Here is a 12,500-nt window from a genome sequence, read left to right as displayed (position 1 = left end):
ACCCACCCCACCCCAACCTTTGATACAGATCACATGACCCATTAGGTCATAAGTGGGGAAAAAAAAAAGTTTCAACTAACAATAGTCAAAGCATTTTATTACATAATACCATACAGTAAAGACATACAAATATCAAAATGTAGAAAGAAGAGGGGAAAAAAGGACAAAGCATGTGAGACTATTTGAATCTACTCTAAGACCAATAAGCTAACTACTTTGCCCCTCAGAGAAATGAACGCAACTCTGAAAGTCTGTTCCCACCCATTAAAAAAGCTCCTTGTATTATTTATTTAGCTTCCTAAATGTTGACAGTGTTATATGTGAATGTCTGAAGATGTTTATGTGTCTGTGTGGAAATGGTGTCTATATGTATAGCAAATGAGATGTGTACTATAAGATCTAACCTGATGGAACTGAACAGTCTGATGTGAAACCAAATATCCCAATGGGACAATAAAGAATCTAATCTTCCTATAAGCTTCTTTTATGTAGGCCCCGCCGAGGCCAAACGGTATAGGGCACTCGTCTACCATGCGGCTGACCCAGGTTCGATTCCCGGCCCGGGTCCTTTGCTGGCCCTTCCCCGTCTCTGTCTCCCCACTCGCTTCCTGTCACCACCTTCACTGTCCTGTCAAAAAGACCAAAAAAAACAGCTTCATTTATGTAGCTTCTTTTTTGGGGGGGGGTTAAACATTATATTACATTGCACTTGGCAGACACGTTTTAAACGAATTGAATAAAAAAATCAAGCCTTTTTAAATTGTATCATAACATATAAAGTGACTGAGTAAAAGTGGAGGGATGCGAAAGAAAATAAACATTGCCCGGCCCACCACACCTTTATTTTGCCCGACAACCTGCTTGTCTGCCATGCCACACTGGCTATTTCTGACGGGGCCGTAGGGCTCATGTCGAAAGCTGTGACACCGGATAGATGTATTGGCCACACTGCAGCTGTGCCGTCTGTGAATAGGTGTGGCCCAGAGAGAGAGAGAGAGAGAGAGAGAGAGAGAGAGAGAGAGAGAGAGGGAGACAGAGAGAGAGGCTGTCTGCCATACTCCGCGTAGGCGTGTGTGTGCGTGTGTGTGCGTGTGTGTGTGTGTGTGTGTGTGTGTGTGTGTGTGTGTGTGTGTGTGTGTGTGTGTGTGTGTGTGTGTGTGTGTGTGTGTGTGTGTATGTGTGTGTGTGTGTGTGTGTGTTTGCGTGCATGCAAGCAGATATGCACACAAGCACATGTGCACACACATACAACACATGTACATATGGGTGTGCACAGACAGGCACGCATGCGTGCATGTATTGTGTATGTGCATAGGTGCTCGTGTTTTTGTGCTCGATTGACTGTCTGATTGATTTTGTGTGCACTGTGTCGAATTAAAACACTGTGGGTGTGTATTGACAAAATTGGTTCAATCAAAACCATGTAATTTTTCAAATCAATGTCTACTCCAAATCCTTCTGAAGTTTTGGATGAGGTGCCAAGATGAGTATGCAAGATGAGTGAGTGCTATTTTTGCAGCAATGTAGCTGCAGCAATGTAACATTGCAACTTGTACTGTTATCATCCTTAGGCGGCTTTTGGAAAATGAAATGTCGATATCCTTTCTAGTAGTGTCAGCTGACATTTCAGCTGCATCCAATAAATGGAACGCTTACAAGAGACAATTTACACATGCAGAATAGCGATCTAAAATTAGCTGTATTGTTTCTGCTACTGCGTCACTAAGACCAGAAATGCTATCGCACGAACACAGATCTTTCTTCAAATGAAAACCCAGCCTCTCAGTTGAATAGAGCTTTGTATACTTGTCTTATCAGTCACACAAGACTAATGTTGTGTGTGTGTGTGGGTGTGTGTGTGTGTGTGTGTGTGTGTGTGTGTGTGTGTGTGTGTGTGTGTGTGTGTGTGTGTGTGTGTGTGTGTGTGTGTGTGTGTGTGTGTGCGTGTGTTAGTGCGTGTGCGTGTGTGTGTGTGTGTGTGTGTGTGTGTGTGTGTGTGTGTGTGTGTGTGTGTGTGTGTGTGTGTGTCTGTCTGTCTGTCTGTCTGTCTGTCTGTCTGTCTGTCTGTCTGTCTGTCTGTCTGTTTTTAAAGGCCTAAAGTATACATCTGCTGCAGTGAGGATAACGCATTGTGACAGGATGACGTTGGCAGGTAAGCACCCTCACACAGAGAGAAGAGAATACTGACTGGCTGGCTGGCTGACTGGCTGACTGGCTGACTGGCTGACTGACTGGCTGGCTGACTGACTGGCTGGCTGGCTGATGTGCGAGATGTGTGTTCCTTCTGATCAGTCTGTGCTATTTTAGGACAGACAACACAGCTGCATCCCCCTCCTGATTAAATAGATTATTGTGTAAATTCATGTGTCAATTGCTACGTATGTTTACATGACGTTTTTAATTCAGAATTAATAATTCAGAATCAAATAATTCCATCAATTTTACTTGGATCTTTCATTTAATTCCGAATTGTCAAGTGTTTACATGACGTTTTCAAAGCAGAATTAAGCTTTATTCAGAATTAAAATGAGTTCATTCAGAATTAAAATCGTCATGTAAACGTAGCCATTTGCCCAAAAAAAGAGTGAGTGACTGATTATATTATATTATATTATATTATATTATATTATATTATATTATATTATATTATATTATATTATTATATCCCAGAATTCTTCATCAAAAAGGATTTCTAAAACAAAATGGGAGCTTGTTAGTTTTGGGGATTGCTGTTGCATTCCACATTGCATTAAAATGCATGAGCCAATGTCGGTGGGATATGAGTGTATTTCCCCTGCGTGCTCAGCAGCAGAGCCAACGCCCAGTGCAGACAGAGGAGAGCAGCAGCAGCTGTGTTGTTGTTGCTGGTTCCTTATCTATTCTATTTTATTACTACGGTACTATGCGCTTCCTCTTGTGAATCTGCTGGCTGCTTGAAACAACTTAACCCCTCAGAGCAGAGCCTATGTTACAACCTCACTGTCACCAACATTGTAATGGCTATGTCTCTGTAATCTCTGTAATGTTATAGCAATGTTGTTACGATGTAGTTGAGTATTTTCAGCAAATAGTGAATAGGCCCGCGCGCCGGCAACCCCATCTGCACTAAGAGGCTACACTAGGCCTAGCCTACTAAAGGTCCACTTATTGATAAACACATGACAAAAGCGCTTAACACTTTCAGAGTGTTTATCACTGCCTAGGCCTTTATTATTCCTATCAGGTACGGTACTGTACTTTTTTGGCCCATCAACTTCACTGGTGTCATGCGCACACATTCTCTCTTCCTCTTCTGCTCCAAACGACTAGCCTGGCAAGACAGACTAAATGTGAGATTAAATGTGAATATTTAGTCTGGCCCCGATCAATGAGACATCGGAAGATTGTTGATGGGATCAACCCGTTGTTTTTCAAACTGTGTCTGTGCACACTTTGACCAATGCCCTGCCCGATTTGCATTCAAAGATTCAAAACAAATTCCCTGCGTTGTGATTTGGTGCACCAGTTTCAGGGCCTAGGTCATTGTCCAAGGCTAAACCCACTTGCAGCCAAAAATAATTTTGGCCGCTGGCGGGTGGGGCTATACGCTACCAAACGACAGAAATTACGTTCCTCAGAAACAATAAAGTCTGTTTGCCGCTGTGGAGGACGTCAAAAGGACCCCAATGTTCTCTCTAAAAAAAAACTTAAAGGTGATCTGTGTAGGTTGGTGGCCAGTATAGGTATTGCAACTATGCTGCTCATTGACACTTTTCATGAATATTTATGAAGTAATGTTTACTAGTATGACCAAAGTGCGGTAAATTTTGCAGCTAAAAATGCCTATTTCTGGAAATTCAAAATGGCGGACATGGAGAAGATCCCCTTCTCACGTATGAAAAGGAGAGGGGGAGGGGGGAGGAGAGGGGAGGAGAAGAGAGGAGAAAGGAGGAGTGGAGAGGAGCTCAAGGAGAGGAGAGGAGAGGGAGAGGAGAAGAGAGGAGAGGAGATGGGAAAAGAGTATCCTGGTGAACCAGTAGCCTGTAACATGGTGTCATATAGACCGCTGAGCACCACGGCGAACAAACCGGTGTGATGGCTTTTGTGATACGCACTGGATTCTCGTGCAAATGTAGGCCTACATCTACTTGTACGAGGCTACGGCAAGCGATGTGGGACAAAGGTGTGGCAGGAAGCGAATGTCAACGTAAACAGATATTACACAAGCTTCGATATGGTCACCAAATATTTTGGGACTGTCATTTCTGTTATGCCTACACCTTGGAATTAAATCAGAGTCTTGTAGTTACACGGGTATATTTGATTTACCTCAACGGTACCCTGTACTCAACTTTACAAACAGTTACCGGGCACATGAGAATCCGGTGCCCGTCACAAAAGCTAACAGAATCACGGAGGATTCTCTCTCTCCCCACGGGTCTCACAAACACAGGCTTCACACAGGAAATTGGTCTTACCTGCCTACATCAGGTCCATGCGCCGCTCTTTTCCTTCACTTTGTGAAAGCGTTGAGGGGCGTTGTGCATGCTAATGTTACTTTAGCCGGTGCTGTTCATCCAAAGCCCCAAACGTCGCCCCAAACGTCCAAAGCAATCTGGCATTGAATATGAGTAGCCGCGAGGATTTGTGTTTCGCGAGGCTCCTTAGTCCTTAGTAAATTGTTAAGTCGTAAAATCCCATGCGAATGGTCTTCCACACATTCTCGCCGGTTGCAAACAAGACACAGGGGAAACAACAAATATTTTCTGTTGTACCACTCACTTTGAAATGATCGGGTAGTTATAATCCTCTGACCGGTCACCTGCAGTAAACCCTTCAGCTCTGTCGGTCCTCCATTATGTAGGCTATCACATATTTTCCCCTTGGAAATCCAACTTTGAGGATGCTCTTAGTTTCGTTATGAAATCCACTTGTAGCAGTCGAAGTGAACAAGCTAGCCAACAACACCGACTGACTTGTGAACTTCAGATTCGCTATGACGTAAACTGGCCAGCAATACTCTCAATGCCAGAAGGAGTCTGCGGCCAGGCTACTGCTGGCCTCACCACTGTATATTTCAGTGGGCGTTATGCCAAAGCGTTCAGAGTAAAGAAATGATAATCACACGTAGAAAATAGTAGAACATTATCAGGAATTGAGGGCACACCATACATACTTCTATTAAGTGTATAAAAACGTTTAATACAATATTACCAGGTTGCATTCACAGAACGAGCAAAATGGCGCATGCGCTGAAGCTTGTTAACGAGGGATTGCGCAATCCGGGGTGAGGCCAGTTCAGAGTTGCCCCAAATTCACCGTATTCGGAGCAATTTGACATGAAATGGGCAAATATTATGATTTTGGCCACGGAAATGATTGAAAATGAGTGAAACTGTTTAAATACTGCTCAAATGGTAGTTATGGTGCAGATGCTCGAAAACAATAGCTGTTATTGTTACTATTATTCACATTTACTGCATCTCATCATTCTTATCTGGAGCTGGTGAGGCCGTGCCTCCCTTGCCGTATTGGAGTGCACGTGCCTGCTCCCTAGTCATGATCAATACTTAGAATTTGATGGTGGAGGTAGGTATTCGTGAAAAAGGTAATGCCCCGTGTACATCAAGCGCTACCAACGCGACCCAGGTAGCTGGGGTGGTTGAAGAAGTTTCGCCATGAATTTGTTTTATTCGCTCTGGACGCTGCACTGACATGTTTGATTCAGCTAATCACATAACGGCTCTGTCTTGACAGCCCGGCTCTGTCTTGACAGCCATTCCTCGATATGAACGTTCCAATTGGTTTTCGCCGAACCGCGTCATAGCGAATTCGCTTAAGATTAGCTTGAGTTTAATGGTCAAAATTCGCCCTGGTCGCTCAAGAAGCTTCGCTCCTGCCGAATTCACTCTGGTAGCTTTATTCGCCTTCCCAACATAGAGAAACAATGACTCCTGCCTCGCAGGTCGCTTAGTTCGCCTTCGATGTACACGGGGCATAACACTTGTAAATGGGCAGCATACATTCTGGAAATAAACTACTGAAAATATTACACAGTGCACCTTTAACATTCTCTCTGGACTGCATGAGACAGTGTACTTTTTATGTAGCAACAATAAAGAATTCTGTCTCTACGTGTTTTATTTTTGTTTCGCGGTTGCTATTTTGCTTGCTGTGTGTACATGTTTTATGTGTGTTGTATGGGGTAGCCGTGGCCTAGTGGTTAGAGAGTTGGTCTTTCAATCCGGGGGTTGCAGGTTCAAATCCCCCCTGACCTCTCCCTAGATCTCCATCCATGGCTGAAGTGCACTTGAGAAAGGCACCTAACCCCACATTGCTCCAGGGACTGTAACCAATACCCTGACAAATACTAACTGTAAGTCGCTTGGAATAAAAATGAAAGCATCAGCTAAGTGTAATGTAATGTAATGTAATTTTGTATGTTTGCTGTGTGCAGCGTACAGAGAGAAGATTAAGGAACTACCCCTGGTGTCCCTACTGTGTTCCTGCCTGAACTCGCAAGTGTCGGACAAGACTATCTACAAGGCAGAGGGTAATGCAACACACACACACACACACACACACATATACTTGCAGTAGACAAGTCTCTCCACAAGGCTGAAGGGTAACGTAACATAGCGGTATACACATTAATTCATACACACAACCAAACATACTGTATACACAGGTCTACACATACAACACAACAGATACACATACACATGCACACTACAAGGCTGAGTAGGGACAGACCAGTGAAAGCGTCTAAATCGGCTTGGTGAGGAAGAGGAAGAGGAAGCGGCAGAAGCTGCAAAAGCTGGTGTCAAAAGGCGTCAAAAGAGAAGTTGAATGTCAGCAAAAAAATGTAATGAGCTATGGTATGACGAAATCAGGCGGCAGCCAACAGAATGTGTACATTTTTCTAAACACAAATTTCGGTTGTTTACTCTCCCTGGTCGAACGTTAAAGGTTGAAGCTTTCACCGTTTTCGCCATCTCTGGTCTATGCAGCTTTTCCATGCTTTCACCGCCCACGGTCTGTTTCCCTAGAAACAAAGTAACACCATAGGTTCATTTAAATATAGTGTAGTGTGTACTATAAACGGTATATTTAGTATTAATAGTCCATTTTATAGTTAAATGCCTTATAATTTGAAATCAAGTGAACAGTCATAACTTCATTTGTCTTGTTTCAAATGGTGCAAGGGTGAAAAATGAAAAATAAAATCAAAAGGTTATTCAGGGTCACAGGGTATTGGCTGTCAATTGTCTGACGTTGATGTTGACTGTAAAATTTAAAGTTAACAGTAAAATAATAATGATAATAACAATATAATAATAATAATAATAATAATAATAATAGCAAGAATATTGATTTCCTTGATTCTATTTATTATTGTTCCTGTTTTATTTGGTACAAGGCGAAGAGGATGGATAAACTAATGAAAAGTCCACCTGAGCATATTTCAACAGGCTACAGCCTACAGCTTTTCCGATCTCTTCACAAATCATTTAAATGTAAATTCTCTTACATATGGAGAAGATTAGGCAATTTAAATAAAAATAATAATAATAACACTGGTATTTTCATGGTTTTCAGTCAATTCGTCTCAGCTCAGACCGAGGCAGAAGTATTTATGATATTTGGATTACAGTTTCCAAACCACAGACCTAAAACTTGGCTAGAGGATGGCAAAGGCTGGTGCTGTTTATACAGCTGTGTGTGTGTGTGTGTGTGTGTGTGTGTGTGTGTGTGTGTGTGTGTGTGTGTGTGTGTGTGTGTGTGTGTGTGTGTGTGTGTGTGTGTGTGTGTGTGTGTGTGTGTGTGTGTGTGTGCGCGCGCGTGCGTGCGTGCGTGTGTGCGCACGCGTGTGCGTGTGTGTTTGCGTGCATGCATGTGGGTGTGTGGGTGCGTGCGTGCATGTGTACGTGTACGTGCTTGAATGTATGTGTGTACGACCATGCACTTGCATTGGTGGAAAATATGTGCAAATGTGAATAATATGTGATATGAATGATAGCCTACATATGTGCACGTGTGTGAGTGCTTGTCAAGTCAAGTCAGCTTTTATTGTCACTTTCTTCATATGCACAAGTCATACAAGGAAAATGAAATTACGTTTTCTCTCTATACCATGCCAGGACATAGACATACACAAGACTGACATTTTACAGACTGACATAAAGTGCACGTCAGGACAGATAACAGTGATGGACTGGTAACAATCAATCAATAATGATGAATCAATGATAAATACAGTACAAATTAAAATTTAACATTCAACATTGAACATGTAAACAGAAGATAAGATAAATATAGAATGTACACATTACAATAATAGAAAATTGTCACCTGAAGGACAACACCGGAGCAGCACAGATGTAATTCTTTGTGTTTTTTATTCAAGTGCACAACATGACGCGATGTTGTGCACTTGAATAAAAAACACAAAGAATTACATCTGTGCTGCTCCGGTGTTGTCCTTCAAGTGAAGATTTCCTGCCTCTCTCCCGACGATGCACCAGATGATAAAGCAGAAGCGCGAGGAACTACCCTTTTGTTAATAGAAAATTGTGTCTTGTGCTTGTGTCCATCGGTTGGCTTATAGATGCGGTGGACCTGAACTGGTGCGTGATCAAAGACGTGGAGGTGATTGAGCTGAACAAGCGCACGTCTGGCCAGGCCTTCGAGGTGATCCTGAAGCCCCCCTCCTTCGACGGCGGCGTGCCCGAGTTCAACTCCTCCATGCCCCAGCGCAAGGACCCCTCCCTGCAGGAGATCCAGAAGAAGCTGGAGGCAGCCGAGGAGCGGAGGAAGGTGAGACAGGCAGGCATGCACGCAGACAGACAGACAGACAGACAGACACGCAGACCGACACACAGGCAGGCAGGCAGGCAGGGGAGAGGAGGAAGGTGAGACAGGCAGACAGGCAGGCAGGCAGACAGACATGCAGGCAGACAGGCAGGCAGACAGACACGAAGGCAGGCAGACAGGCAGGCAGACAGACACGCAGGCAGACAGACACGCAAGCAGAGGAGAGGAGGAAGGTGAGACAGGCAGGCAGGCAGGCAGGCAGACAGACACGAAGGCAGACAGGCAGGCAGACAGGCAGGCAGACAGACACGCAGGCAGACAGACACGCAAGCAGACAGACACGCAGGCAGAGGAGAGGAGGAAGGTGAGACATGCAGGCACGCAGACAGACACGTAGGCAGGCAGGCAGACACGCAGGCAGACAGACAGACACGCAAGCAGACAGACACGCAGGCAGACACACAAACAGACAGACGCAGACCGACACACAGACAGACAGGCAGACAGGCATGCAGACAGACACGCAGGCAGACACACAGACAGACAGACGCAGACCGACACACAGGCAGGCAGAGAAGAGGAGGAAGGTGAGACAGGCTGAAAGACAGACAGACAGACAGACAGACAGACATGCAGGCAGAGGAGAGGAGGAAGGTGAGGGCAACTGACAGACAGGCAGACAGACAGACATGCAGGCAGAGAACCATAACAACAGAGAGACAGAAAGAAAGACATAAGAGAGCCAGAAAGGCAGGCAGACAGGCAGGAGGACAGACAGACAGGTAGGCAGGCAGGCAGGCAGGCAGGCAGAGGGGCAGGCAGCCAGGGAGTTAAAAAAAAGCCATCCAAACAGATGGATAGAAAGACATAAGCATGACAAACAGACAGACAAACAGGTATGGCAATGACAAACATTTCTCTGCATTTTCTTTTTTTCTGTTAAAAAATGCAATCAGTTAGACTATAAATTAGATCTATCTATCTATCTATCTATCTATCTATCTATCTATCTATCTATCTATCTATCTATCTATCTATCTATTCTCAGTTACCACTTGCCTTTTCCCCTGGTCCACGCCCTTTTCATGCGTGTTCGTTCACTCTGCGGTGTCTGTCGCCCCCTAGTGCCAAGAGGCGGAGCTGCTGAAGCACCTTGCGGAGAAGCGGGAGCACGAGCGTGAGGTCATCCAGAAGGCCTTCGAGGAGAACAACAACTTCATCAAGATGGCCAAAGAGAGACTGGAGCAGAAGATGGAGACCAACAAGGAGAACCGCGAGGCCCTGCTGGCCGCCATGCTGGAGAGGCTGCAGGAGAAGGTTATTATATATTATATATTATATTATAGCCTATACCAGACATGGTTTTATTATATACCAATCTTTATTATATACCGCTATGCTGGCGAGGCTGCAGGAGAAGGTTATTATATATTATATTATAGCCTATACCAGACATGGTTTTATTATATACCAATCTTTATTATATACCGTCATGCTGGAGAGGCTTCAGGAGAAGGTTATTATATATTATATATTATATTATAGCCTATACCAGACATGGTTTTATTATATACCAATCTTTATTATATACCGCCATGCTGGAGAGGCTTCAGGAGAAGGTTATTATATATTATATATTATATTATAGCCAGGGCTTTGAACCGTTATTTTTTTCCAAACGTTCCGTTCCGAACAGAAACGGAATAATAACGTTTCCGGTTCTGAGTTCCACCAATAAATTGACGTTCCCGAACCGGTTAGAACCAAAAAATATTGTTCCCGGAACGGTTAATTTCGTTCCTGTCAGCTGATTACTCCCCATAGGCCTAACTGACGTTAACCAAGAAAGACGGAAGTGCAAATGAGTCAGCCTACATTCAAAACTGTTTATTCAAGCGGATGAAAAGAATATCCTCCAGAATTTTGTCATTCAGGGACGACCTAAGCGGAGAAGCGGAGAATAAACCTCAATGATGAAAATGTGCGCTCCACGCTGACTTGGGTCACGGGGAGCACTATGATGGACATTGTGAGTTTGTGCATATTTGAAGTGGCCATGGATGCCCAATAACGCCGAACATTGTCGGTGCGCTTTACACGCGCTTCCCTGCAATGTCTTACAATAATGCAATGCAAACTCTGTCCTTTTGTATGACAGTGGTTTCTCTCAATTAAGATGTGGAGTGAAGACTTTGTAATCTACAGCTCTCTCTCCATTCAGTCAGCGCATGTCTGATGTCACATAGGACTTGAATCTCAGCCGTCATGGTAACATGCGCAGGAAAATAATGACTTTTTTTTTTAGTTTGAGGAACGGTATTAACCGGTATTAACCGGTTACCATTATTTTTAAATAAGTGTTCCCGTTCCAGAACATAAAAAATAATAACGTTTCCGGTTTCGTTTCTGTTCCCTGTAAAATACAAAAAGTTCCTGGTTTTCGTTTTCGTTCCTTGAACCGGTTCGAAGCCCTGATTATAGCCTATACCAGACATGGTTTTATTATATACCAATCTTTATTATATACCGCCATGCTGGAGAGGCTGCAGGAGAAGGTAGGCGTCGCGCTGGCAGGAGGATATAATATAATATAATATAATATAATATAATATAATATAATATAATATAATATAATATAATGTAATCTTTATTACATACCGCCATGCTGGAGAGGCTTCAGGAGAAGGTAGGCTTCAGGCAGGAGGATATTATATATCAGACAGGAAGATATAAGGCCTATAGCCTATATCAGACAGGGTTATATTATAGGCTATACCATGCTGGAGAGGCTTCAGGAGAAGGAATGCTTTAGGCTGGAAGATATTATATATCAGACAGGAAGATATAATAGTCTAAATCAGACAGGAAGATATTAGCCTAAGTCAGACAGGGCTTTATTACCCTGGAGAGGCTGCAGGAGAAGGGAGGCACTGTGCCAGGCCTCCCGTCACCTACCACGCCTACACAAATCAGTAAGCAAAATGCTGGAACCAGCTTCCTGTCCAAATTAGAAATGCCCCAAGAGTATCTTGTTTTATAGTTTTTCTCGATTGGTTTAGCTAATTTCTTGAAACTGAGATGACATTCCTATAACCATTGGGTCATTTGGCCAAACATTCTTACACTTCTGCACAACACTTCAGATAACTAGCAAAATGTCATATACCTCCCAAAACAGCTCATTCTTGCATCAGCACTAAACCTTCTCCCACATAAATAGTCAGTACCATAAAAATGGCATATATCCTTCTCAATTGGTTTGGCTCATTTGCATTCATTTAGTCATTCTGTCAAAATAAACTGGATGGTTCAGCATTACGACATGGATCCTCATAACTTGCTAATATCACTCCAAAAACAGTTTACCTGTGTGTCGAAACTAAATTCCTTCCACAGAATGGCGTTTGAAAAAATGTCAAGAAATTAGCCAAATAACAGAGGAAACTGTAGTATACATGGTTGTAAATTATTTTCTACAAACTAGTAAAGTTACAATACCATCTGGCCTGTTTAAAACTGTTGTGAATTTACTGTTAACAGTAAAGAAATTCTTAAAATATTATGACCTTGACTGTTTTGACAATTGTGTTGACCAGTGGTTCTTAACCTTTTTTTCATACAGTTTTTCTCGATTGGTTTGGCTCATTTCTTGAAACTGAGATGACATTCCTATAACCATTGGGTCATTTGGCCAAACATTCTTACAC

At 43.2% G+C, this 12,500-nt stretch overlaps 1 protein-coding gene across 1 annotated transcript in view; it reads left to right on the top strand.

The window, feature by feature from the left end:
- The window catches only part of stmn4 (stathmin-like 4), a 23,548-nt gene that overhangs the window by 7,865 nt on the left and 3,183 nt on the right, over nt 1-12,500 (top strand). Inside the window, exons 2-5 of the mRNA XM_063222510.1 lie at nt 2,093-2,152; nt 6,437-6,532; nt 8,588-8,796; nt 9,919-10,110. Of these exons, the coding sequence (XP_063078580.1) occupies nt 2,140-2,152; nt 6,437-6,532; nt 8,588-8,796; nt 9,919-10,110 (510 nt within the window). The 5' untranslated portion in view covers nt 2,093-2,139. The remainder of the gene's footprint in view (nt 1-2,092; nt 2,153-6,436; nt 6,533-8,587; nt 8,797-9,918; nt 10,111-12,500) is intronic.

The sequence above is a fragment of the Engraulis encrasicolus genome, chromosome 18 (genome assembly GCF_034702125.1).
Source record: "Engraulis encrasicolus isolate BLACKSEA-1 chromosome 18, IST_EnEncr_1.0, whole genome shotgun sequence".
Classification (NCBI taxonomy): Eukaryota; Metazoa; Chordata; class Actinopteri; order Clupeiformes; family Engraulidae; genus Engraulis; species Engraulis encrasicolus.
This window is presented reverse-complemented; position numbering and strand designations above follow the sequence as displayed.